Source organism: Denticeps clupeoides, chromosome 5 (assembly GCF_900700375.1).
Source record: "Denticeps clupeoides chromosome 5, fDenClu1.1, whole genome shotgun sequence".
NCBI lineage: Eukaryota > Metazoa > Chordata > Actinopteri > Clupeiformes > Denticipitidae > Denticeps > Denticeps clupeoides.
In genome coordinates this window covers 5,190,546-5,215,134 of record NC_041711.1, presented here as the reverse complement: position 1 = coordinate 5,215,134, position 24,589 = coordinate 5,190,546, and the positions used below count along the sequence as shown (strand labels likewise).

The window sequence follows — 24,589 nt, the reverse complement described above, 5'->3', positions numbered from 1 at the left end:
TGCAGCACATCGAAGCTCGACTAACGTCACACGCCCGGAGACAATAGTAAAAGGGTGGAAGTGTGTCACACCAGATGAGATCACACACAATAAAATGTCCGGAAGAGGGCTGAGTAACAGCAAGGGTATCCTACTCGCTTGAAGGAAAAAAAAAGTTACAGTCCCAAAGTTGAACATAATTGAACACGTAGTAATAGTTTTATTTAGGTAATTTGACGCGCATGGGACGCGCCAAATGCCGTAAATGTACGCGGCAACGCGTTCGCGGACTCCCGTCAACATTTACCGACACCTGCCGGGGACGCGCGTCCGACGCCCGAACCACCGCGTCTACGCCCGCCGTTAATTCGGTTATCTGTGTATTTATCGAAGCGCCGCACATTGCGTGGGCAGAACGCGTGTTTTGGCTCCACGCAGGACGTTCTCCGCTCCAATGGGAGGGACGGGCGGAGCGGGGCGTCGCGCCTCGGCGCCATTTTGTCCGCCGTGTTGATGTTGTTCCCGTCACTTCGCGCTTGATCCGCAGCGCGGCGGCCATGGGCCTGGACGGTTAGTCGACGCGGTCGCCGTTTTCCGCCGGAACCAGCGGCTCTCGTCGCGTGTTGTTGGCTCGAAGATTCGACATTCGACGTGGAGCGTCGGTTCTGGGTGATATTCGGGTCAAAGGAAGCCCTGGTCGAGTCGAAGCTAGCTTGCTAAAGTGCTATTGGCAAAATGGCGGCGAACACGACCCAGCCAGCACCGCCGGCTACCTGGTAAGTTTCCCGTTGGTTAACCGCTGACTCGTTTGTTACATGTTGTTACACAACGCGTTTTCCCCTGACTTGATTAACCACTGTAAATCTGTAATTCTGTTGAATAAACTAGTATTTGCTACGTTTTTTGCTAGCACCGCTTGCTACTGTTCGCGTAGCATCGCGTCAACGTCGACAGTCCGGACGTAAATTTATTTGCTGCCAACGGTGTCCGGACTTGTTTCTTCTCGTTTTTTTTAAGTGGTTTGTTCCTGTCTCTTGTTAGACGAACACAATGGGGCCCAGTTCTACTCGTGTTTGTACTGTCTTTTTTTGTGTGTGTGTTCTGGCTTTTCCGGATGGTTCGCTTTTTTTGATCTGTTGTCTTGATATCTAGACTGTGTCAACTGCACTGTTTTTAACTACTTCTCATGTTTGGTGATCGCTTCTCTGCAGGCCATTTGCTGGCAGCTCGGGAGCAGATTCTGCGGTCCACGAGAACCCGGAATGGGAGAAGGCCAGACAGGCACTGGCCTCCATCAGCAAGAGTCAGAGTGTGTCCAAAACCTCCCAGGTGTCTCCGGTGAGAGGAGAACTAACCTCTGCTCCCAGGGATGTTTCTTTTTTTTATGACCGAATTGGGAGTTAATTGTGTGCCTTTCTTCATGTGCATTCAGGCTGGGCAGTATCAAACGCCCATGAACGACCCTGCGGCCCTACAGCAGCAGCAACACCAGCAGCAATACTACCAGTGGTACCAACAGAACCAGCAATATGCTGGTTATTCGTACCCTTACAACTACTACTACCCCATGGGTCCAGTACGTATTTATTTGTTTACTGCTTGTTGTCAATAAGGGTGTAATGTGAGTCCATAGAGGCTACTGAACAAAAATAGAGGAGCTGAGCGGAGTGGTGAAAGACACTTTGCCACATTAAGTGTTGTGTTCACTGACTAGTCATTGGGGTTACAGTATTGCCTTCAGTGCCTTGGTTCTTTGAGACTGTAGTAGCTCACCGTTGCCTCCTGAGGTACATGGTGGTATTACGAGACGGTGCCATCCACTGCCACTTACTGCACGTTTTTGCCATTTTCTTTTAAATCCACAAAAATAGTTCACGTCGTGCCTTTAAACTTCTTTTTTTTTTTTTTTTTTTTATTTCCTCAGTATGGAGGGGTTTACCCTCAAGGTCAGTATAGTGTTCCATCAGCCTACCAGACACCAACCACCCCCACTGGACAGGTAACTTTCTTTTTTTTTTTTCTTCGTTTTTAAAGAAACATCTGCATAAATAGTTTATTCATTAAAATGAACTTCTTTAAAGTCCCCCTCCTCCATTGTTTATATATACACAAACTGTCTTCTTTTTTTTTTTCTTTCATCATTCTAGCCCCCTTCTATGCCAATGATGGATGAGCAGTCCTCAGCATACCCCCCTCAGCCACCTCCACCCGCTGTTCCTCAGCCGCCATCCCAGAACCCCACTGCCTCTGAGCAGCCACCTCCCCCACCACCCCCTCCAATTCCCCCTCCCCCAAATTCCCAGTACCCCCCCTCCCCCCCTCCCCAACCCCGTACAGCCCCGGTGGATCAATGTCCTTCCACGGAAATGACTCGTTACAGATGAAAGGCTACAGCCATAATCAGGCTCATCCTGGGTACGGCCAGGGTTACCAGGCACAAAGCTATCAGGTCTGTCAGGCTACTGCCCAGCAGCAAAAACCATATGGTATAACAGGACGAGGTGATCCATCCAAGAAGGCCAACAAAGGAGGGCAACAGCTCTGGCATAGGATGAAACGTGAGTAATGGAGTATTGGAATCAAACCACTCACATCTAGTCTAAACAGCCCAAATGTCACGGTACACAAATGGTGTGATGTGGTTAGTGATTTGCACCTTGTAATAGAGGTGTAGGTTTTTTAATTACTGTAAGGCAGTCTATAAATAAATAAACGATCAGTTATATACGATCAGTTAAATACACTAGCTGTGAGTGCAGCCAAGGTGTTTGTGACAGTTCTTAGGGTGAATGAATTGGAAAGTGAAAATATTAACATGTGCTTGTGATATGTTTGTGTGTGGGTCAGTTAAATTGTAGCTGTATAGTTAAAATTGTTTTAATTTGGTTTCAAAAGCTGACAGAGTACTTTGTCAAACTCAAGCAAATGTCTGTTTACTTTACCGTTTTGCTAATTTATCTTCTTACTATTCTCTTTGAATGCAGAAGCCCCTGGGACGGGAGGAGCAGTTAAATTCAACATTTCAAAACGTCCATATGTGATATCCAATCAGAACTTCGCTACTGGTGACCAGTGTCCTGGAGTGCCAGTGACGACATCAGTAGCCCTCTCCTCTGTGTCTGCGACTGCTACTGTGCTCGCGGGCGCTGCTCAGACACGGTAGGTCCTGTGCAGAGAACACCTCATCTGCAAAGGGTTTAATAGTTTTCTGACTGATCAAGCTAAACCCTTTAAGTGCAATTCCTAGTAACTGTAACTGAAGTTTTTACCCGAGTTTTGCTCCAGCATTGCTATTTTTGCTATCTTCAATCATTTAGGAAAGTCGAAGGTTAAATAGTTTTCATGAAATTGTTCAAAGTAATTGTTGGTCTGTCATTTTCTCCCATTTTGTGCTAAAGGCCACAAGACTGGCCACAGGCAATGAAGGAGTATGTCCAGCGCTGCTTCACAGCCTGTGAGTCCGAGGAGGATAAAGACCGCACAGAGAAGGTGCTGAAGGAGGTGCTGCAGTGCCGTCTGCAGGACGGGTCGGCTTACACCATCGACTGGACTAAAGAACCTTTGCCAGAGTGAGTCCCTTTACTTTTTTCTGAAGTTCCTGTTTTTGGATTAGCGCTGTCATCACTTCCTTTTCCTTTCATGTAGTCTGAAGGCAAAGCCGTCGCGTTGGGAGGCGGTGCCTCCTCAGCGTGCTCAGGAGAGTTCTGTAGGGAGAGGCGGGGCAATGCGAGGCCGAGGTGCGGCGGGCCGTGTGGGTTACTACCGAAATGTGTTTTCTCAGAGAAACCCCTCCTCCAGCTCCTCCCACTCGTCGTCCTGCTCGCGTTCTCGCTCCCCCTCTCCCCACAGTCAGCACCGGGACCGCGGAGGCCAGAGACACAGACGCAGGTGAGCATTAGACCCATGGGTCGCCTTATGTTAACTGCAAAGTAGAAAGGCTTTAGCAATGAAGGTAACGTTATTAATGTTGGCTCAGTATGCAAATGTGCAACTTAATTTTAAAGGGATTGGCATAAATAAATGAAATAATACAAGTCATTGATAAATAAAGCACTGACTTTTTGTCCTTTTTTCTCAGTGATTCTGGCTCCCATTCGGACAGCAGTTTATCCAGTGATAGACTGCAGATTTCTCACAGAAACCAGAAAGGCGGTCGTGGTCGAGGAGGTGATAGAGACCGCGGCCGTGGAAGAGGCAGAGGAGGAAGAGGCAACCGAGGAAGAAGGTGAGGAACAGTGCAGCTTGTAGTCCAGGTACACACCTCTTAACCTGCCTTTTATTACTGTTGTCATTATTGTTCTCTTGTGCTCAGAAACATGGAAGAGCAGAATAATACACCGGGTAAGAAGCGTAAAGGTGGGAACGCCGGCTTGGACTTCCATGACCCCAATCGCGAGGCGAAGAAACAGAGTCGTGCGGCACGCTTCCACACCAAGCTTCGGACCGAGCCACTGGTGCTTAACATCAACACACTGGAGCTGCCTAATGGCACACAGGAGGGCCTGAGTTGGGAGGACTGTCCCATTGTAGGCACCTGCCAAGACATTACTAAAAACTACCTGCGCCTTACATGTGCCCCTGACCCGTCTACTGTGCGGCCTGTCCCTGTGAGTGCGGGTCGGAATTTGAGTTTGTGGGCGCTCTTTACCATAACATATTCACCACCTGATCGTTTTTCTCCCGCCCCAGGTATTGAGGAAATCTCTTGTTGCAGTGAAGGCCCATTGGAAAACCAACCAGGATTACCAATATGCCTGTGAACAGATGAAATCCATTCGACAGGATCTCACTGTGAGTGCTGCTTTCCTCCAATGTTTGATTCCCTTGAGCTGTTGATGCTTTGATTTAACGGAGCTGCTTATTTCCAACTCCTCTGCTTGAACAGGTTCAGGGTGTGCGTACAGATTTTACAGTTGAGGTGTATGAGACCCATGCTCGGATTGCTCTGGAGAAGGTAAGACCTAGGTTGTTTTTTTTTTTTTAAAAAAAAAAAAAAAAAAAAAAAAATATATATATATATATATATATATATATATATATATATATATATATATATATATATATATATATTTTTTTTTTTTTTCAATTCTGAAAAAACTAAAGTGTGTCCTACTTTTGATTGTTAGGGTGACCATGAGGAGTTTAACCAGTGCCAGACTCAGCTGAAGGCACTATATAAGGATTGCCCCTCTGAGAACGTTGGAGAATTCACTGCCTACAGACTTATATATTATATCTTCACCAAAAACTCTGGAGGTATAAAGCTGAGTTGTGATTTTTATGGCATTTGTTCCATTATCCAGGATTACTTACATTAGTCCCCCATGAATTTGAACCTGTGACTTTGTGGTCTTCTGGTTCAGTGTGTTACCCACTAGGCTGCTTAGAACAATGTGTTCATGCAAAGTGTTTTCGTTGAATAATCCTGATAAGTGTGTACGGTGATTTTGATGTTTTTTTTTTTTTTTTTTTTTTTGTCCTCAGACCTGACCACTGAGCTGGTGTACCTGACTCCTGCCCTGCGTGAGGATGTGTGTGTTTCCCATGCCCTGTCTCTGCGTGCTGCATGGGCACTCGGCAACTACCACCGCTTCTTCCGACTTTACAAAGAAGCGCCACGTATGGCAGCTTACCTCATTGATAAGTTTTTGGACAGAGAGAGGAAGCTTGCCCTTAGTGCTATATTAAAAACGTGAGTGAGGTCCATGATTGATTTAGTCAAGCGCATGCAGTTTCATTTCTTTTGCATAGTTTCTAACACTCCTCTCTTTTTCTCTCTGTTCTGCAGGTTTAGACCGGCAGTACCGGTGGAGTATGTGCAGTCTAGTCTGGCCTTTCCTTGTTTAGACTCTTGTTTGGCCTTTCTGACTGGCCTGGGGGTTTCATTTATGCCCACTGACCCTAGTAAGATAGACTGCAAAGCCAGCTCAGCCTGCGTGGCTGCTTCCTGATTGGGAGTGGGAGAACATGGGATCTGAGCAAAGAAATAGACAAAAGTCATGGAGTGTTTTTTAGAAGAGTTCAGTCAGGGATCTAATGCTGCGTTCATAGCTAAGCTGGAAATCCACACGTTCAGTGATGGTTAGACTGAATTTCTGATATCTCTTATAGAGTGATAAATACATATATGCATATTGTTATACACAATTTAGGCAGGCAAGTGTCCGGTATATATTATTTGTATTCCTCAAATTTAATTAGATGAAAGGCACACAGTCAGTGCATTACACAAGTTGCTACCGCTGATGACCTTAGAAATACACTTCAAAGACTTGTAGAGGGGCCTCACCACAACTCAGACAGGCTTGTAGATAGAAGAGTAGCTTAACCTTCTCCCAGGGTCTAGCTCTCTCCGATTAATTCTACGCTAACAGTGTTTTGTGTTCTCATATTTTCTCCCTTAAGCAAACAGTTCCAAAGCTCAAGTCAGTTCCTGAAAGTCAGAGCTGAATTCCAGTGATTGATGAAAGCCAGTTTCTGCTCCGTTCCAGTTGTATTGGCTTCCAGGTGTCCACAAGCTCCATGCACAGACCAAGTCTAAAGCTTATGCCAAGAGACTGTCCTAAATTCACCAGGAGTATTCAACAGTGAGAAGACAACAGCGGTTTGTATAGCCTAACCTGCCGTGATCCATCCCATCACAAGATGTCTGCAGTTTTTCAAGAGCTGGTGAGGATTTGGAGCTTCTGCTTCCCTATTTGTGTCCATTTGCAACCATTGACTGAAAGCTAAATGGCTGAAGTGGTATTCAGGCCTGTCCTTCTCAAAGAGCCTTTACCGTACCCACCTCCGCTCCCTGACCAGGCCTAGCAACATGCCTACTCAGGAGTTCCTGCTTCACATCATTTCCGTCATGTCCCACTTTGCCATACTCATTCCAGTGATGTGAGCAGTTATAGCAATTTTGGCTCTTTGTTGGGCAATGACTCCAAAGGGCAAAGAAGAATACATATATTTGGCCTTCAGAAGAAGCTTGCTGCCCTAGTTCTTACCTCCACACATCCCCCACTCACAAAAATGGTTGTGCAGTCTTTCTGCTCACCTCTTATCAGCATCTGCTTCACAAAGATGGCATCTCCACCGTCGCTCCATAGTAAGATGCTGGATCCAGTGCCACCTGCCACCAGTGCCAAGATGGTATCTGCAAGTAGCTACAAGCTCCTCTACCCTCATGTTGTCTTCAGTTTTCCTGGATGACCACGTTGGATGTGAAGCTCAGCAGTACACCAGCATCTGCAGCAGACCAAAATGGCAGAAGCAGCTGATTGGAAAAGCAATCATCTTTGTTGAGGAGCTTGTCAAGTCCAAGATGAAGCTTGCAGGTTTCGGGTTTGTATGAATGCACCTCTACAAGCACCACTTCCGTCACCAGAGCCTGAGTACGTATGTATGGCTGGTAAGGAGAGAGAGAGGGGGAAAAAAAAGACAATCTGTTTTCTGGAATAAGAGTGGATTGATGAGTACATAGCAAGTATTCATCAAATATCTTCTTTTTATTATACTTTCTGCTTAGTCAGATTTCTCAAATCAGATGTGCCCTCCTAACAAGGAAGGGATTTTTAAATGCAGTACACCATGCGAATGTAGGCATATTTTGGCTGTCTGTATTACCTTAACTTCGGCTTTTTACTGGCATTTGTGACTAAAATGATTTCATTATGCTATGTCTGTCCATATGACGCAATACATCGTATTGTTTTTTTTTTTTGTTTTTTTTCTCCAGACTTCCCCAATCTCATTGAATGTTTCACAGTATTTCCCATATTTACACTCTCTTTTTTTTCTCAGTTTTTTCCTTCTTGAACTTTGCTTTTGTGAATTCTTCAAGCAGTATTTTAAAATAATTTGGTTACCTAGTTTACTCTGTCCTGTATATTATTAACATCTTTGGGTATGAAACTTAAAGGACCCTAGATTTTTTTTTTTTTTTTTTTGCAGTGCCGTATCCCTTATTCTACTTCACAGGCCTGTCTGTGTAAATATTGTACAGATATATATTTTTTTTGGTTATTTTAATTTGTACTTTACATGCATATTGGTAAGTGTTCATGAAATGTTTTTGAACACGAGTTGAAGAGATTTGGTATTTTCCCAGTAGCACCCCAGCCACATTTTTAGGACCAGATTACCTCAGGCTTTCTGACTATATAGAGATAGTAACATACAGAATTTTGGTGAAGTAAGAGTAATAGAGTAGGTGTGGTCCAGCCTTAGGTATAGCAGTGGTTGGGACTGCTGTAGAGAGAAAATACCCTCCAGGTGTCTGCAAAATTTAAATTAATCAATTGTTTATATTTGATTGCAGTCAAACATCAGCACTAGTCAGCAAAGAGCACACAAAGGCATTGTAATAAAGACTTTCTTTAGTAACACAACATTAGTTATTTTCTTGTCCTGAATGTTTTTTCCTTTGCAACTTTTGGCCATTCTTGCACATGCCCTTATGTATTATAGTCCTTTGAACTCCAGTCCAATCTCCCTTCGTATTTTTCCTATAGGCTTACATTTGTCTGTGACTGGCCGATTTAAATATCTCATAAAATGTACTATACTTTCATCAGCCACAATAATAGTTTGATTTACATTTTGTCTTAACTATATAATTTTGAGTCTGTGTATGGTATGGCTGATGTTTGTATAGTGCAAACCAGTTTGCCTTGCATTAATTGTGTTAGTATGGCCGCTCATTTCTCCAGCAACAACCTTTGGAAATGTGAAATTCTAGGGAGGCGGAGTGTTTTGAATTACAAAGTGTGACACATCTGTACATGAAATTTGATTGTTACCCTTGATGTCATCTACCTTTCATCTTCCTTCATTTCTCTCTTCTATGTCTTTGGCTTATTACCAGATTTTCTTTGTCTTTCTGCAGTAATGCATAGTTGGTGCAAAAGGAGGGCTAAAAGAGGGAGCACTGTCCAGAGGACATCTGCAGTGGGACACGTTTGAGCTCTGGAAGGCGTGGTGCAAGATAACAAACCTTGTTTGGCCTATTTGTATACCTTGCGTTCTGAGTATATGAGCTGTGTGTTGCTGTGTAATGTGATGTATTTTCAATTGTGTTCAATTTTGTTCCCTGCTAGCTCTCTGCCGCCCCTTACTAAAATCCAGATTTTGCAGCATATTTGCTGCTTGTCCATAAACATTTGCATCTCTTAAAATGACTTAGGCCTTTGAGTTGATTTTGTAGCAGTTACAAGCTGTTCCTGTTAATATATATTTGTGCGTTTGCATTTATTTTGATTTTTAATTTTTATTTATTTTTTTTATCTCTCCCTTTTCTTTTTCTGTGGATTGAGTTTTGTGACTATTTAAGTGCCCACACCAGACTGAGATGCATAATGTTTCTGGACCTTTGCTGCTCCACTTGCGAATACCAAAATATCACACGTTTTTATATATTTAAATGTTAATAACCCCATGCCCTCTTACTTCCTGATGCTAGTCTTAGTTTGAAAGTATGATTCTTAATGACAAATTGAATTAGTTGTGTATTAGTAATCATTGTTCTCTTTTAAAATGTCAAATCCCCCCCCCCCCCCCCCCCCCCACACACACACACCCTTCCACCAGATACTTGTCTTCTGTTGTCTGAAACAATGTGTCCTCTGCATGTCTTCCATTCATTACGCCTTAATTTACATTTAGTTGAAACCTTTTAGAATGCATGCTTTAACAGTTTTTTTTTTTTTTTTTTTTTCTTGGCTGTATTCACTTTTCCACCCAGTCATTCCCTCTTCCATATCTCTCTGGCTTGCATTTGTCCTGTTCTTCATTCCTCTGTCTCCCTTTTTTTCCTCGTCTAGTAGTTTAACAACTGTAGTGCTACTAGCTCATTCTCCGGTAGTAAGTATTGCCCTGTGTACTTGTGCTTCCGACGAAACTCTTGCAGCTGACTGGTTTTGAACGTGATCGAAAGATGTAGTGACACTAATGTTGGATATGAAAACTGTGTATATTTGCTTTTTCCAGATAATAAATACCCAAATTAAAAGCAAGGTTAGAATTTCTTTTTAACCACTTGTGGACTGACCATGTAGCACAGACATCCATTAATTGGAATCCATTCCTTTTTTCTAGACTAAGGTGTTTCTATACTGTCAACACTACATTTCCAGCATTTATCAGACGCCCTTATCCAGAGCGACTTACAACCAGTAGTTACAGGGTCAGTCCCCCTGGGGACTAATTGATATGTCCTGCTCAGGGACACAATGGTTAAACCTGGGTCTTCTGGTTCATAGGCAAGTGTGTTACCCACTAGGCAAGTACCCACCCATTCAATACATTCAACCTTGATATTCAGTCACATAACCTGGTCACTGAGAGCTTTCTCAGGCTTAGCAATGATTATCAGAGTAAATATTACATCAAGTCAGAAAAGAGACAAGTCAGGCTGCAGAACATCTACATGTTATTTATTACAACCTTTTTCCCCATCATTGGCCAGGACTAACTTGTGGGCAACTCACTCTTGGCACAGTGGCTAATGAGAAAGTGGAACATGTACTACAAGAGAAATAACACACGTTAAGTTATAATTGCACAATGAGTCACACACACTCATAAAAAGACATTTTTGGTTGGCTTCCTGCTGCGGACCACTGCTTATACAGAATGTTGGTACACTTTCAAGTAAAGGCAGGGAGTTGGTACTTCTTCCTCTAGTGATTTATTATTTTGTTAACACAAATGCTCACCTGTAGTACAGTATATATGCATTCATCCCTTCCAAAAAGCAAATATACAAAGAAAACGCAGTCTGACATCACAAAAGGCATGTTGGGGACGACATAATTAAAAAATAAAGTGGAGGTTTAGGATAATGGAGTTGGCCAGACTTTTTCCACTACTGTAAGTTCAGGCTTTTGCATTAATGATATCAACAAACTCTGGTTTCAAAGATGCCCCGCCCACAAGGAAACCATCCACATCCTTCTGAGATGCCAGCTCCTTGCAAGTTCCTCCAGTAACAGAACCTTAAAAATAATAAAAAAAAAGAATAAAGTAAATTAAAACCCCCGCTTTTTTTTGCATTTGATAAAAGTAAGATATCCCAATCCACGTCAAACACGGTGATTCCAGTGTTCATACTTACCCCCATAGATGATCCGGACAGAGCTGGCAACCGCTTCAGACACGTTAGCCTTCACCCACTGCCGAAGCTTGTCATGCACCTCTTGAGCCTAGATCATCAAATCATTATATTAATGAGTGTTCTAAATCATCTCTGTCTAAATCATATATCTAGCGTAGTGTAATCGCCTATATTATATTCACTTCTTGTAAAGAAACCCTCAAAGCCACGTCACTGAAATCGGAATTAGAGTCGTGTTTATTGGCCACGTTAAGTATGTGAGAGAACACGTGCAAGAAATTTGGTTGCGGTCGGCGGCGTTTCTCGAGAACAGCAGTACCGAACAATATAAAATATAATAGTGATTAAGGAAGTGGCCCTGTAATCAGAACGCCAAGGTGCCACTGTCCCCACACACTGCTCCCCGGGCACCTGCTCACCAAGGGTGATGCGTGAGAAGCAGAGGACACGTTTCGTTGCGTCACCATGTGCTGTGCTGCAGTGTTTCACAACAGCAATCACTTCACTTTCATATACAGAAAAATCATTTCTGCCACTCCCCCATTTTGTGATGTCACAGTTGCCACCACAGCGAGGAAAAGATGATGCATACGGATTAATGAACGGAGTGTTTTACAGGGAACATACCTGTTGTGGCGTGGCCGTTTTGCCAGTGCCAATGGCCCACACAGGCTCGTATGCGAGGACCACCTTGCTCCAGTCCTTCACGTTGTCTGCAAACAAAATGTGCCGTCAACGTGTGATGTTACGTATTAACAAAATGGCAAAAACCACCGACGCCTGCGCTGATCGCAAGGTACCTGCAATGGCCTTGGTCTGTTCGAAGACAACTTTTTCTGTGATGCCTGCTTCCCTCTCGTCCAGCTTCTCACCAATGCAAGCAATCACACCCAGACCGCCCTCCAGGGCATGAGCAACCTTCTGACCAATCAGCTATCAAAGAAAAAGATGAGACAGATTACAGAAAAATTTGTTTTTGACAAGGCGATAAGTTTAAGTCAATGGGGTCAAGACCCATGACCCTTTAAAATGAACCGGTGTGCATACATTTACAGCATTGATCAGACGCCCTTATCCAGAGCGACTTACAATCAGTAGTTACAGGGACAGTCCCCCCCTGGAGACACTCAGGGTTAAGTGTCTTGCTCGGGGACACAATGGTAGTAAGTGGGGTTTGAATCTGGGTCTTCTGGTTCATAGGCGAGTGTGTTACCCACTAGGCTACTACCACAACCTAAAAAAAAACGATCTTGTTCCGTTCCAAGGAAATGAACACAAATGACTAAATACTGCAAGCTTAGCTGGCAACACGAACAGCCTCAAACTGTCGGCTGTGGACAGAATAAGGAATATCTTTTTGAAAATCACTTGAATAACGAGCAAGGAAGGAAGGAGAACATAAAAGTTCGCACACCTCATCATTTTCACCAAACACGTGGCGCCTCTCGGAGTGTCCCAAAATAACCCACTCCACACCGCAGTCCTTGATCATGGCAGGGCTGTGGACAGACAGAAAGCATTTTTGATGTTATATATACAGTACAGGCCATAAGTTTGGACACACCTTCTCATTCAATGTGTTTTATTATGACCATTTACATTGGTAGATTCTCACTGAAGGCATCAAAACTATGAATGAACACATGTGGAGTTATGTACTTAACAAAACGTGGATACCTGGCCTCCACAGTCACCGGACCTGAACCCAGTCCAGATGGTTTGGGGTGAGCTGGACCACAGAGTGAAGGCAAAGGGGTCAACAAGTGTTAAACACCTCTGGGAACTCCTTCAAGACTGTTGGAAAACCATTTCAGGTGACGACCTCTTGAAGCTCATCGAGAGAATGCCAAGAGTGTACAAAGCAGGAATCAGAGCAAAGAGTGTCTTCAGATATTTCACCTTTTTTTTTTGTTAAGTACATAACTCCACATGTGTTCATTCATAGTTTTGATGCCTTCAGTGAGAATCTACCAACGTAAATGGCCATGAAAATAAAGAAAACACATTGAATGAGAAGGTGTGTCCAAACTTTTGCCTGTACTGTATAATATAAATAAACATTACACTATATTAGCCTCTGACTTGGTAAAAGAAATACCTGATCTCCCCAGTGAAGGCACCCTTGGCGACCTTGTAGCAGTTCTGTGCAGCGACGCCGACCTTCGCCTCCAACCTTGACCTGGCAAAGTCCAGGTAGATGGCAGGAGCCCCGCACACCACCTCTGCACACAGGACACAAGTGGAATACGCGATCTGGATCATGTAAGACTATCTCGGGCCAAGCAAGCGGGGTCTAAAATACACCGCAGCTGGTAAAAGGCCACTTATTCCTGGGTGCGCCTGCCTCCCCACAAAAAGGTCCAAGTTCAGTGTACATAAAGGTCACGGACTCTATTGGACACCGCAAAGGACAAAGGTCACCGGGAAGGAACAGCGGCCACAAATGGCAGTCTCCAAAAGTCATTATTCTACACTTATCACGCACACACTATGACTTGTCGGATATTACACAATTATTAAGAGGCAAACGGGACAGTGGAAGAAATTCGAATAGCGGGGTCTGGTTTTGCGGCACCATTTTACGCAATTCGTTTCGGAAATCTCGCGATAACTCGAAAGATGGGGGAAGAGGAAAAAGAGAGCCGCACTTTCCTCAAATTAAAAAAAAAAGTTCCACCTCGGCGAACCGCGAACTTCTTTATGCACAAATGAGACGTTCGGTCGCAGCGTTGCTTCCGTAATGTCGACGACGAATCGAGTCGATGGACCGACGACAAACGCCTATATCGCCGGGTGCATACGTGCGGGCAGACACACACACACACGGGCCCGGGAAGAAACCGGCTTGCACGTGTTCCACGGAATAACTCGTTCATTCACCCGTCCTGGCCGTGTAGCCACGCAAGCGGCCATTCGGCACAAGAACCTGCCGGGTGAAAAACGTGCTAGACGGCGGTACCCGGCGGCGGGGAAGGGCACCTTCCACCATCCGCGCCGCTTACGTAACCCCAGCATCCGCACGGCTCTCCTCATCATCATCCCCATCCCGCTGTGCGCGACACGGACCGTACGGCGCAACTCGTCCGGTACGCACCGGTGTCCGCGGGGACCTTTGCGCCGTTCAGAGTGTCGATCAGCTCGCCCAGACTTTTCTTGTCGCCGTTCATCTTCCAGTTGCCACCAACGAAAAATTTCCTTCCGGCCATGGCTGTGGGCGTACGACTGTCACGGTCCGAGGGAGAGCTGCTGCTGCTGGACGCAGAGAGACGCGGGGAAACGCCCCCCGCCCCGCTTTTATATTAACAAGCCGCGCTCGACTCCACCCCTCCGACTTCTCATTGGCGCATTTCAACACGCCCGCAAAACCTTTCCTTTTTCGGGACAGAGCGCTTCGTCACCACGTGTCACCGTTTCAGTCGGAACGACAGAATACGCGACGGAGCGGCCTGCGCGTCCGTCCGCTAAAACATCCCGCGACGTCCCGGTTTGAAGCTGCGACTCGGGCGCGGTGGGCGTGGTCATCTCCGTACCCAGCGTGCCTTGCGCGGGACTCACAAGGGACCGTACGAAGGGCTCCGTTTCGGCGACGCGACCCGCGGGCTTTTGACGCGCGCCACCGCTTCGCGCGCGCGACCCGCCGCGGAGAGCGGTGGCGAGACCCGGGTCCGAGGCGAAGGGTCGCGCCCACCGTCACCCCGCAGTACACGCAGACGCGTGGGGCGGCGCCGCGGGCGCGCGGTCGTCAGGAATTCGCTTTTTTGTATTTGTCTAGTAGGCTCCTAGTAAAAAATAGGAGCCCCCCCCAAACTTGTCCGAAAAGCAAGAACTGTTCGTGACGGTACCGAGACGTCCTGAGACGCACTCGGACCTAAATGTCGCAGGACAGGTGTGGCGGATGTTACCTTCTCGATCCGACGATCTCCCAGAAACTTAGGGTTTTCCCTCAAAGTGCTTTTAATATTGTTCTCTTCAGCCCTCCCAAATCTTTCAAGGTTAAATCCTGTTATGCACTTTTATGTCATTTTCGTCAGCCTCACAATTCTTTACGTATCTATTTATATTTATTTATTCATTCCTATTTGTTGGCTTCCACCAGACGGGCACCTTCCACCATCCGCACCGCATTTTATTATCAAGGTCTAGTTCTTACTTACTCTAGACCTGGCTGATCTGGTTTCTTTTCCATTTTTTAAAAACATGGATTTAAATGTTTTAGATCCTTTGCAATGGCCTTCTTTTTATTTATTTACTTATTTTTTAATATCCCCTAAGACACTGAAAAAGGGCACTAACGGGGGGTAAACCCGTGCTGGTTGGAGCTTAAGCTTTACCCCAAATATAAAGAGTTGGCACTGTAAGCTGCCGTTAAAGCGCTCTAGAAATAAAGTTGACTTGACTGGACTCGATTAGAGTAAAATCCAAACGTGATTGGAAAGTCGAACTGCAAAAAGTGTCTGTCCATTTTCCTCCGGGGGCGGGGTTTGTGCGCGCCCCTTTCTGTGACGTCACGGAGTCACGTTGACGTGCGAGGAGCAGCGTTTCTACTGGCACGTTTTACTCTCATTTGGAACGTGGTACAAAAACAGCGAATCAGACGAGCGAAAATGTCGACACCGTTGCGCTAGTATCGATAGTGACGATATTCAGGATCGATCCGCAGATCCCCATGTTATACCCCATTCTTGTCCGAACAAATTAACACACACAGCAATTTATAGCACGCAGTTCAAAATGTTCCCCTTATCCTGATTTTTAAACATCACTCCATGATCATATCTGATGTGTTAATTTTCTCATCGATATTTGTCATAGCAACGCTCTGTTTGTCCGGTCTTTTCTCACTCCGGCCACTGGGGGGCAGAATAGTGCCAGGTGTGACGGCCATTCACCAGCACCTGGTGGGACGTGACACTCTCAGGCTTTTATCCAAGTAAAGCTTATTCAATGCATCTTACACACACCCCGTATAATTAATCGTTTATTTCCTTGCTGCTTGAAGTATGGTTTATTTGAACATTACAGTAACAATTGGTCTACGGAAATATACCTCGATATAACATTATTACAACGTTGAGGCCGCGTTGTAACAACGTTGTCGAACTGGAATAACCGGTAAGGTAATTCCGTCATAATAACGTTAATTGCTCTGCCGCACTAATGAGATCCCTTTGATCCGGGACTGCGCGACCCTTCCCCCGGTTTCCACCGCGGTTGCGAAATCGTCTCGGCCGAGAGGGCTGAAGGTCGCCGGCGGTAGCGGGGAGGGGGTAAGGAGCGAGCCGGGGGGGGCAATAAAAGTTCGGGGATAAAGGAGCGCGGCACAGGCGCGCCGGCGCTCAGCCTCGGAAGCAGCCGCCGCCGTTACTTCCGCCCACACGAAACATGGCGGCCCCCTTCATGGAGTATCTGTCGGAATATTTGGGCTCCCCGGAACCGGCGGTGCGACTCATCTTGTCGATCTTATTAGGTGAGTACGCGGCCCGACGCCGACCGCCGCACGCCGACGCCGCGCCCGGCGCCGGACCGGAGCGGCCGCCGGCGCGTCTTTCGTCCGGGACGACGGGGCGAGCGCGACCGCAAGGTCGGAGGCGGCTGTCGCCCGAACCTGCAGCCCCACGTGGCTTCCAGCGGGCCGCCTGACAGCCGCCCGGCGGGGGGGGCTCGGCCCGGGGGGCGGACAGAAGGGGACGGAGGGGACCGCGGCGTGAACTTTGGGATTAAGGAAGTTCCCCTCGTCGTGTCGTCTTCTTCGTTTGCTGATTTCTTGACTCTGTCTCTCTCCCCCCCCTCCAGGTTACCCGTTTGCTCTCATTTATCGGCGCTTTGTCTTCCACCGGTCCCCGTTCGTCATTCACCTGTACCACACGTTATCTGGACTGGCGCTGGCGGCTTTCAACTTCGGTGAGTGGCGAGGGACTTTGAAAGGGATTAAATGCTTCTTTAACAGTTTGAACGCGTGGGGACGTGGGCTGGAGTTCGTGGCGGTGGGTTCTTCCTTTGGGATGTTTGTTGTCAGGGTGAGGACGAAATGTTCGAGGGGTGGGGGTGATGTGACCGAATTCTGCCGCGCTGACGAACAAATTTCTCTCCCATTTCCTTCCTCTGTGGTCAATGCTGCGTTTGGACATCACAGCAGGTCCGTTACTCCGTCTGGCCCATCCCGTCCTTCCATTCCATTGTCTTTGTCTCGATTTTGAGAATTTAGCATGTTCATGCCCTGACGTAGAGTGATGTCCTCGTTTTACTGGTCGCTCTCAACCAAACTAACTTCTCCACCTTCCTTTTTTTTTTTTTTTTTAATTCATCCTCTCTCTCCCCTTCCATCTTCTTCTGTGCCTCGCTCCTCTCCGCAGGCTCTCAGGTGTATCACTCAGCATTATGCATTCTCGTCCAGTTCTTGTTGCTGAGGCTCATGGGAAAGACGGTGACCGCGGTTCTGAGCAGCTTTATCTTTCAGATGGTGAGGGGAAAAAAAAAATGCCGCCCTGCAAATTATTGTAACCCAATAATGACCATGATGTGGTCTCTCTCTGTGAAAATGACGCCACTTCCTGTTCCCAACAGACATATTTGCTGATGGGATATTACTACACTGCCACAGACGAGTATGACATTAAATGGACCATGCCACATTGTGTCCTGACCCTCAAACTGATTGGTACACTCCTCTTATGATGTGTTACTCTTAGTTTTTCCCCATTTTTATTTGTCATTATACACATGCATTCTAATAACGCGGATTACATTTTGTTTTTCTCTTTTGTAGGTTTGTCGTTTGATTACTATGACAGTGGAAAAGATCCAGTGAGTTGATCGCTGATCAGAAATGTTTAATACAAAAGTGATTTTGTTCAAGAAAGTGATATGCAGCAAATATCTATTTTTTTCTTTATTATTAATGAATATTAATGCCATACCCAACAATGCCTGCACATAATTTCACACGAATGTTGCTGGAATGCTCTAATTATTCTGAAATTTCTATAACTTTGTGTACATTTTTGACCTTTGCTTTCTATTTGTGTGTTTTTATGTGTAAAATGCATCTAAATGATATCCGCTGTGTGAGGTATTCACTCGTGCAGTGTAGTAATGGCGCCAGTAGCTTGTGCTCTGAGGTCTTCGTTCTTTTATTCGCTGTGTGTGTGTGTGTGTGTGTGTGTGTGTGTTTAGCATGTCTTGTGTATCTTAGCTCTGTTTTGTGTAAGACATCCTTTTCCAACACATAAGTAAAAGCATCTCAGTGAAGAAGTTGAAAGATAAGGCATTGACATTGCTGAAGGTTTTAACGTCCGGAGGCCAGCAATGACCCTGTGTAACCGTGATTGTGATCAGTGTAAAGAGAGACGTGTGTAACCCTTACCCCTGTGAAATGCTTGCCTAGGCACTAGATCAGTAACAGTAACTGATAATATACTCAGTTAAAACAATTAATGCCATTTGTGATTTTTAAAAAATTTTTTTTTCCCCCACAGTCTCAGTTGAGTGCAGAGCAGAAGAAATCAGTGATTTCTAAGGTCCCCACTTTAATGGAAGTCTGCGGTTTTTCATACTTTTATGGCGGCTTTTTGGTCGGGCCTCAGTTCACGCTGAACAGCTACTTGAAGCTGGTGTCCAAAGAACTATCAGACTGTCCAGGACAACTTCCCAACAGGTGAGATCATTTACCGAAGCCCTGAAAGCTGCAGAGGCGGTGCTGCCAGATGGACCAGATCTTATAATGAATTCCAGGTCACAGCACAAAGCAGACCTCTACAAAAAAAAATAATATCAGGGATCATGGTCCAGCCTTTCTTTTAGCTCCAAAATAGGGTGTAGTATGGTAATAAGTATATTGGTGTGAAACAAAGACTGCAAATGAGGGCAGACCCCCACCCAGCAGGATCTGGGAACAGGGGTGGTAGTAGCCTAGTGGGTAACACACTTGCCTATGAACCAGAAGACTACAGAGTCACAGGTTCAAACCCCACTTAATACCATTGTGTCCCTGAGCAAGACACTTAACCCTAAGTTGCTCTAGGGGGACTGTCCCTGTAACTACTGATTGTAAGTTGCTCTGGATAAGAGCGTCTGATAAATGCCGTAAATGTGGGAACACATTTGACTGAGTGCAATTTTGAACTGAATGGGGGGGGGGCGCAAATTTTTATTTATATATTTATTTTTGACCTTTCACCCTTTTTTCCGTACAGCATATGGCCGGCAATGAAGCGCTTCGGTTTAGGTATGCTGTGCCTGGTCATCTTCACACTGGGTGGTCCCTACTACCCAGACAGTTACTACCTGACCGATGAATATGAGGTAGGTTCTGTGAGGTCATGTTGCAATATTTATGTCTATGAAAACAAAGATATTTTTGATTGAATCGTTTTACGGACCCCGGAAATAAGTAGTTTTTTTTTTTTTTTTCTCTCATCCCCCACCCCCCTCCACAGGCACAGCCGTTCTGGTATCGTTGTGTGTTCATTCTACTTTGGGCCAAGGTCAACCTATACAAATACGTCAGCTGTTGGCTAATAGCTGTGAGTATATCCTGGTTGAATTTGTGAAGCCTTCCTGAAGTACTAGTGGATAAGTTGCCTTGATTTGAGAGAATGAGACTCACCTCTTTGTCTGAATGGGACAGCTGACCAGATTGTCTGGTTGCCTGTTCTTGTTGTACTAGTTGTTCAAGCCGGATTTTCTTCTTGTGCTTTTCTTGTTAATTTCACATCCCTTCGCTGAAACTTTCATTGTTTAGGAGGGGGTGTGTATACTCTCGGGACTTGGCTATAATGGACGGGACCAGAAAGGAGAGCACCAATGGGATGCCTGTGCCAACATGAGGGTGTGGCTGTTTGAGACTACTCCTCTCTTCACGGGCACCATCAATTCCTTCAACATAAACACTAATGCGTGGGTTGCCAGGTCAGTGCTCAACTGCTGTGTCTTTGAATGAATTAGTCCCAGTTAATTGGGCCACATGTACACTACCAGTAAAAAAGTTTAGACACACCTACTCATTTATGGGTCTTATAAAACAAAACTGAAGACACTGGACCATGAAATAACACGTGAGAGGTTAAGCAATAAAAAAAAAAAAAAAAAAAAAAAAGGCAAGAAGTTGAACATTTGTCTCCCTTTCTAAAAAAACTATCTTGCATTGAATTTTTCAAAATGGCCTCCTTCTTTAGAGTAGGTGCGTCCAGACTTTTGGTAAGTTTTGATAATGCAGTTTATGAAGAACGACTCGTATGATTCTACCACAGCAGTGTCGTTGCTTAATGAGATCATTTTCTATTTTCTGCGTTATGGGTGTGGTCTTTATGGACTACCAGATAATCAACCTTGTGTCTTGTGGTCTGTGTTTAAACGCTGTTCTTTTTATCAAAACCGACTTGCAAACTGTGTAGCAATTACAAATTATGCCACTACCATATACTTTTTATGCTTTGACTTTTTGTTGATTTAATGGAAGAGTCAAACCACTGTGTAAAACCTTCAGCAAATTCCATAGGTTCATATTGGGGGTAAGGTCGGGACAGGTCTGCGGCAGCCAATCACAATTAGACCTTAATGAGTCCACGCTTTGCCATCTTGAAATATGCCCGTAGCATCCATTATGGACAATCGTACGTTTTCAACATATTCATGTAGTCAGCTGATTTAATTTTATTACCATGTCAGTTGCTAATGCCAGACTTGACCAACTGAACCAAGCAGATCGTAATAACAGGCTAATAGAGAAGGGAATATGCGTGATGTCCATGTGTCATGTGTCCACCACTCAGGAAAGGGGTCAATATGGACTCGCCACACAGCAATTTTGTATTGGACATAACATGTGGGTTTGCACCTTGGGATTGATATTTTTTCTGATTCTGCCGGTTTAAGGGCAAGTTTCTGGACTGAAACCTAAACAAAGGGTGGGTGGTAGTAGCCTAGTGGGTAACGCACTCGCCTGTGAACCAGAGGACCCAGGTTCAAACCCCACTTACTACCATTGTGTCCCTGAGCAAGACTCTTAACCCTGAGTGTCTCCGGGGGGGACTGTCCCTGTCGCCACCGGTTGTAAGGCGATTTGGATAAGAGCGTCTGATAAATGCCGTAAATGTATAACATGCATGCACATACTTTTTATTGTGAAATCTAAACATTGTAAAAACATTTAACCAACATATGAAGCAAGAAAACGTGCCTTACAGTTCAATTTGTACCATAAGACCCGTAACCAGTCCATCATCAACGATGAAATCAACATCAAATCAATCTGTTGGTTTGGGCTCTGCATTCTGCTTTTTTTCTTGGATATTATCTTCCACAGAAGCTCAGGCTGTGCTCACATGTAAGCAGTGGCCACGTCGGCGGAGTGAACTGAATTGTGGGTCCGTCGGATCGCGTTGTTCCAAGCGCCAGCCTCGCAGTATTTAATCCGCTGTGTTGTCTGGATAAATGCACAGTCAAGCTTTGATGTGACTGGAACCAGTGAGCGTTTGATCCCAACGGAAATGGCGCAAGGAAGCTCTAATTGGCAGTTGTTGGGCAAATATCTGCCATGTTTGATGGGCTGAATATGCCCAGAGCTAATGATCGTAATCGACCTGAATTATTCTTGTGATGGTACAATCGGCCATCCCTAACTTAGACGCAGGTACACATCTCCTGTGTTTGTCCTCCCAATTCAAACATAACCTGCGTTTTCTCCGTCCTGACTCGAACCATCTCTCCCCTTCAGGCACATATTTAAGCGGTTGAAGTTCTTGGGGAACAAAATGGCATCACAGATGGGCGCGCTGGTGTTCCTGGCTATCTGGCACGGCCTTCATTCAGGATATATCATGTGCTTCTCCATGGAGTTTATCATTGTCAACATTGAGAAGCAGGTATTTGCTGCATGCTGCAACTGTTGCATTTGATATTCTCTGAATCTCACGAATACACAGATGGCTCGTTGCATATTTGGTTATAAGATAGAAACATAGTTCAATAAAAGGGAGAATAATGTTATCGCCACTCAGTCTGTAATCGTGAAAAGGAACGGATTTCTGGTGCACAGGAGGAAAGCAACCACTTGAGAAAAGCAAATCAGGGATTTTGGATTTTCTTTCCGTGTCCTTGAGCTTCTTCTCTGGTTGCTTTTTGATTGATTATATGGGCCATCCTTCAACAGACAATGTAGCATTCACCATCCTGGCTAAGAATGGATTCGTATTCATTTTGAGGTATTTCTTGAGTCTATGACTGTAGATTTAATTTCTGTGCCCAGAGCCACCAAAAGCTAAAATGTCCCAGTGTTCTGTCAGATTTTCCCCTTGCGCAAGCAACAAGAGTAGTGTCGGTGTTTTGGTCCAATTGTAAAGTAATGGGTTAGTGTAAAATTCCAATTGTTGCTCGAAAGACGGCCTGTATAACAGCATGTGCTCAATGAAGAAAGGTACATTTTATTTTAAATCCCACATGTGTGATCTTTTCACTGTTTTACATTGTTTAATGCTAAAGAATAGTCGTTTTGATACAGTGTTTCAGCAAATGGCAGAACTATGTGCCGTGTTTTTTACCAGTCCGCATATTGACCCCTTTCTCAGTCCCAGGCTCTGGTGAAAGACAGTCCTCTGCTGACCAATCTGGCCAATGGTCCCGCCTATCCTCTCATATATGGGGTTCAACAGTTCATCCACTGGCTGTTCATGGGCTACTCCCTCATGGCCTTCTGTCTGTTCACTTATGACAAGTGGCTAAAGGTATGGTTTGTCTCACATGTACTCACATGCTTGTTTACTTATCTTATGGGTGATTAACGTCAAATTACTGAACCACGGGTGCAAAATGCAGACGTGACCACCCAGATCAGATTAAAAACGTGATCACTGTTGATTTGATCAAATGTACAGATAGCCACACATTCTAAACGCATTCGTGATAGTAAATACTAAAGTCCTGTTTGAATTAAATCAGTCGATCTGTGTGAAGAACTGAGCCAGCGGGGCAAGGAAGTACATAAAGATAAGGCAGAACTAGGTTATTGGGTGCAGGTGTGGAAATGCAGTCATCAAACTGTTTTTGTGCGTTTCAGGTTTATTCGTCGGTATATTTCTGCGGGCACATCTTTTTCCTCACTGCCTTCCTCACTTTGCCGTACCTCCGGAAGATTTTGCTTCCCAGGAAAGTAAAGAGCAACAAAGAAGAGTAGAAATAATGGTATTTGAGTTTTTCATCCTATTGCTGCTGCCTTTAATATGTGTACTTTGTCTAACGTACTTACTACCTTTTAATTGACATTCTATGATTTCTTTTTTCCATATTTTATTTTGATACTTTAAAAAAAAAATATATATATATATATAATTATTTCACTGTAGCCCTGACTTGCTCCCCCTTTCATTTCAGATTTCAGTATTCGGGATTTCTGCCCTACACCTGACTGAATGGAATCAAAGAAGGTGATGGACAACAAGAAAATATTTTAATGCGCGTATATATATATTTATTATATGTATATATAGCGCTTCGTGTACAGATTTTTAAAAATATGTGTACTTGGATATTGGGTGGGTGGATAAGACCGCTGTGCCACTCTCACTTAGCCAGTGATGGTATTGAGAGAATTTCTCAATTTTGAGAGATATATATATATATACATACATAAAAAGGTGTGGCCGACACCGTACTGACTGTTCGGTGCGGTGTACAGGTTGCACTCGGTACTGAAGGGTTCAGAGTCACCGAACGACTCTTGATTTACTAATTTTTTTGTGTGTCAAACCTCTGTCCGTCACTGAACACGAACAGGGTCCAAGCTGCAACACGTGTATTTTTTTTTTTTTTTTTTTTTTCCTTGAGCAAAAGGAAATTTGCTGCTCAAGAGTATAACTTTATTATTGTTGAGATGGTTTTATACACAAACAACCCTTTGCCAATTTTCAGATTCACACAAAGCACTGTAAGAAACACAACAGACTCAACAATGCCTTGCGAATATTAATGAATGTTTGTTTTTTGTTTTTTTGTTTGTTTTGACTGTTGGTTTTATTGTTGTTATTTCTGTTATTTTATCTGTTTTATGAGGATTTCATAATAAGTTGTGTTGGAACAGACTGTCATGTTCTCATTTCTTCATTCTTTATTTGATCTCTTCTTGCCTCATCCTTTATTTTATTCCCCCTCTTCTCGGTTCCACCAGACTCTTCTTAAACTGGAGCACAAACTGATAACCAGTTTTTTTTTTGCAAGGGACCCTCACCTTCAGCAATGTGATTTCCAACCTTCTTGTGTGAGTGAGTTATTCTGAAACAGGGGGTCACTGTAGCAATGATGAAATTTTATTAATATTTATACTTACTGATGACAAGCTTCAGTGTGATGTGAACTCATTTTAATTCCAGAGACTACTTTTTGCCTTATTGCTACCAAATGTACAAAGAAGAAATCAGTTTTATAATGTTAATTAAAATGCTGGATTTGAAGAGAAACGCGTCATGTTTGTGTGTTGGCCCGGCGTTATGGCGGGTCGCATGACGTCATGCTGCAGTCTGC

The 24,589-nt window shown here is 44.5% G+C and overlaps 3 protein-coding genes and 1 non-coding gene across 7 annotated transcripts; 3 read left to right on the top strand and 1 right to left on the bottom strand.

Annotated features, from left to right (window-relative positions):
- Positions 1–291: 291 nt before the first annotated feature.
- On the top strand, positions 292–7,888 carry leng8 (leukocyte receptor cluster (LRC) member 8). The gene is given in 16 exon segments (XM_028981116.1): positions 292–755; positions 1,191–1,317; positions 1,412–1,555; positions 1,904–1,978; positions 2,127–2,285; positions 2,288–2,537; positions 2,964–3,138; positions 3,378–3,548; positions 3,625–3,867; positions 4,058–4,204; positions 4,292–4,586; positions 4,669–4,770; positions 4,865–4,933; positions 5,106–5,235; positions 5,464–5,671; positions 5,768–7,888. Coding segments are annotated over 16 exon segments (2,499 nt in total). The 5' UTR covers positions 292–714; the 3' UTR covers positions 5,931–7,888.
- A 2,610-nt stretch (positions 7,889–10,498) lies between these two features.
- Positions 10,499–14,356, bottom strand: tpi1b (triosephosphate isomerase 1b). The gene is made up of 7 exons (XM_028981159.1): positions 14,172–14,356; positions 13,176–13,299; positions 12,492–12,576; positions 11,878–12,010; positions 11,705–11,790; positions 11,078–11,165; positions 10,499–10,958 (listed from the first exon to the last, which is right to left on the bottom strand). Exons 1-7 carry the CDS (start codon positions 14,281–14,283, stop codon positions 10,840–10,842), a joined length of 747 nt encoding a protein of 248 aa, XP_028836992.1. The 5' UTR covers positions 14,284–14,356; the 3' UTR covers positions 10,499–10,839.
- A 465-nt stretch (positions 14,357–14,821) lies between these two features.
- LOC114791385 (U7 small nuclear RNA) lies at positions 14,822–14,878 on the top strand. Its single transcript, XR_003749994.1, has one exon. It is a non-coding gene; the product is annotated as a U7 small nuclear RNA (small nuclear RNA).
- A 1,030-nt stretch (positions 14,879–15,908) lies between these two features.
- lpcat3 (lysophosphatidylcholine acyltransferase 3) lies at positions 15,909–24,519 on the top strand. 4 transcript variants are annotated; one of them, XR_003749868.1, is made up of 14 exons: positions 16,301–16,544; positions 16,871–16,976; positions 17,426–17,537; positions 17,642–17,735; positions 17,844–17,881; positions 18,553–18,731; positions 19,270–19,378; positions 19,513–19,599; positions 19,818–19,984; positions 21,792–21,939; positions 22,642–22,797; positions 23,130–23,254; positions 23,444–23,496; positions 24,237–24,519. XR_003749868.1 is itself a non-coding variant. In XM_028981140.1 (13 exons), exons 3-12 carry the CDS (start codon positions 17,490–17,492, stop codon positions 23,244–23,246), a joined length of 1,143 nt encoding a protein of 380 aa, XP_028836973.1. In that variant the 5' UTR covers positions 15,909–16,189; positions 16,871–16,978; positions 17,431–17,489; the 3' UTR covers positions 23,247–23,254; positions 23,444–24,519. The 4 variants fall into 4 exon arrangements, 3 of the variants coding, with proteins under 3 accessions (XP_028836973.1, XP_028836971.1, XP_028836972.1); XM_028981140.1 differs by lacking the exon at positions 16,301–16,544 and adding an exon at positions 15,909–16,189 and having other exon boundaries at positions 16,871–16,978; positions 17,431–17,537; positions 23,444–24,519; XM_028981138.1 differs by having other exon boundaries at positions 16,302–16,544; positions 23,444–24,519.
- Positions 24,520–24,589: the final 70 nt, after the last annotated feature.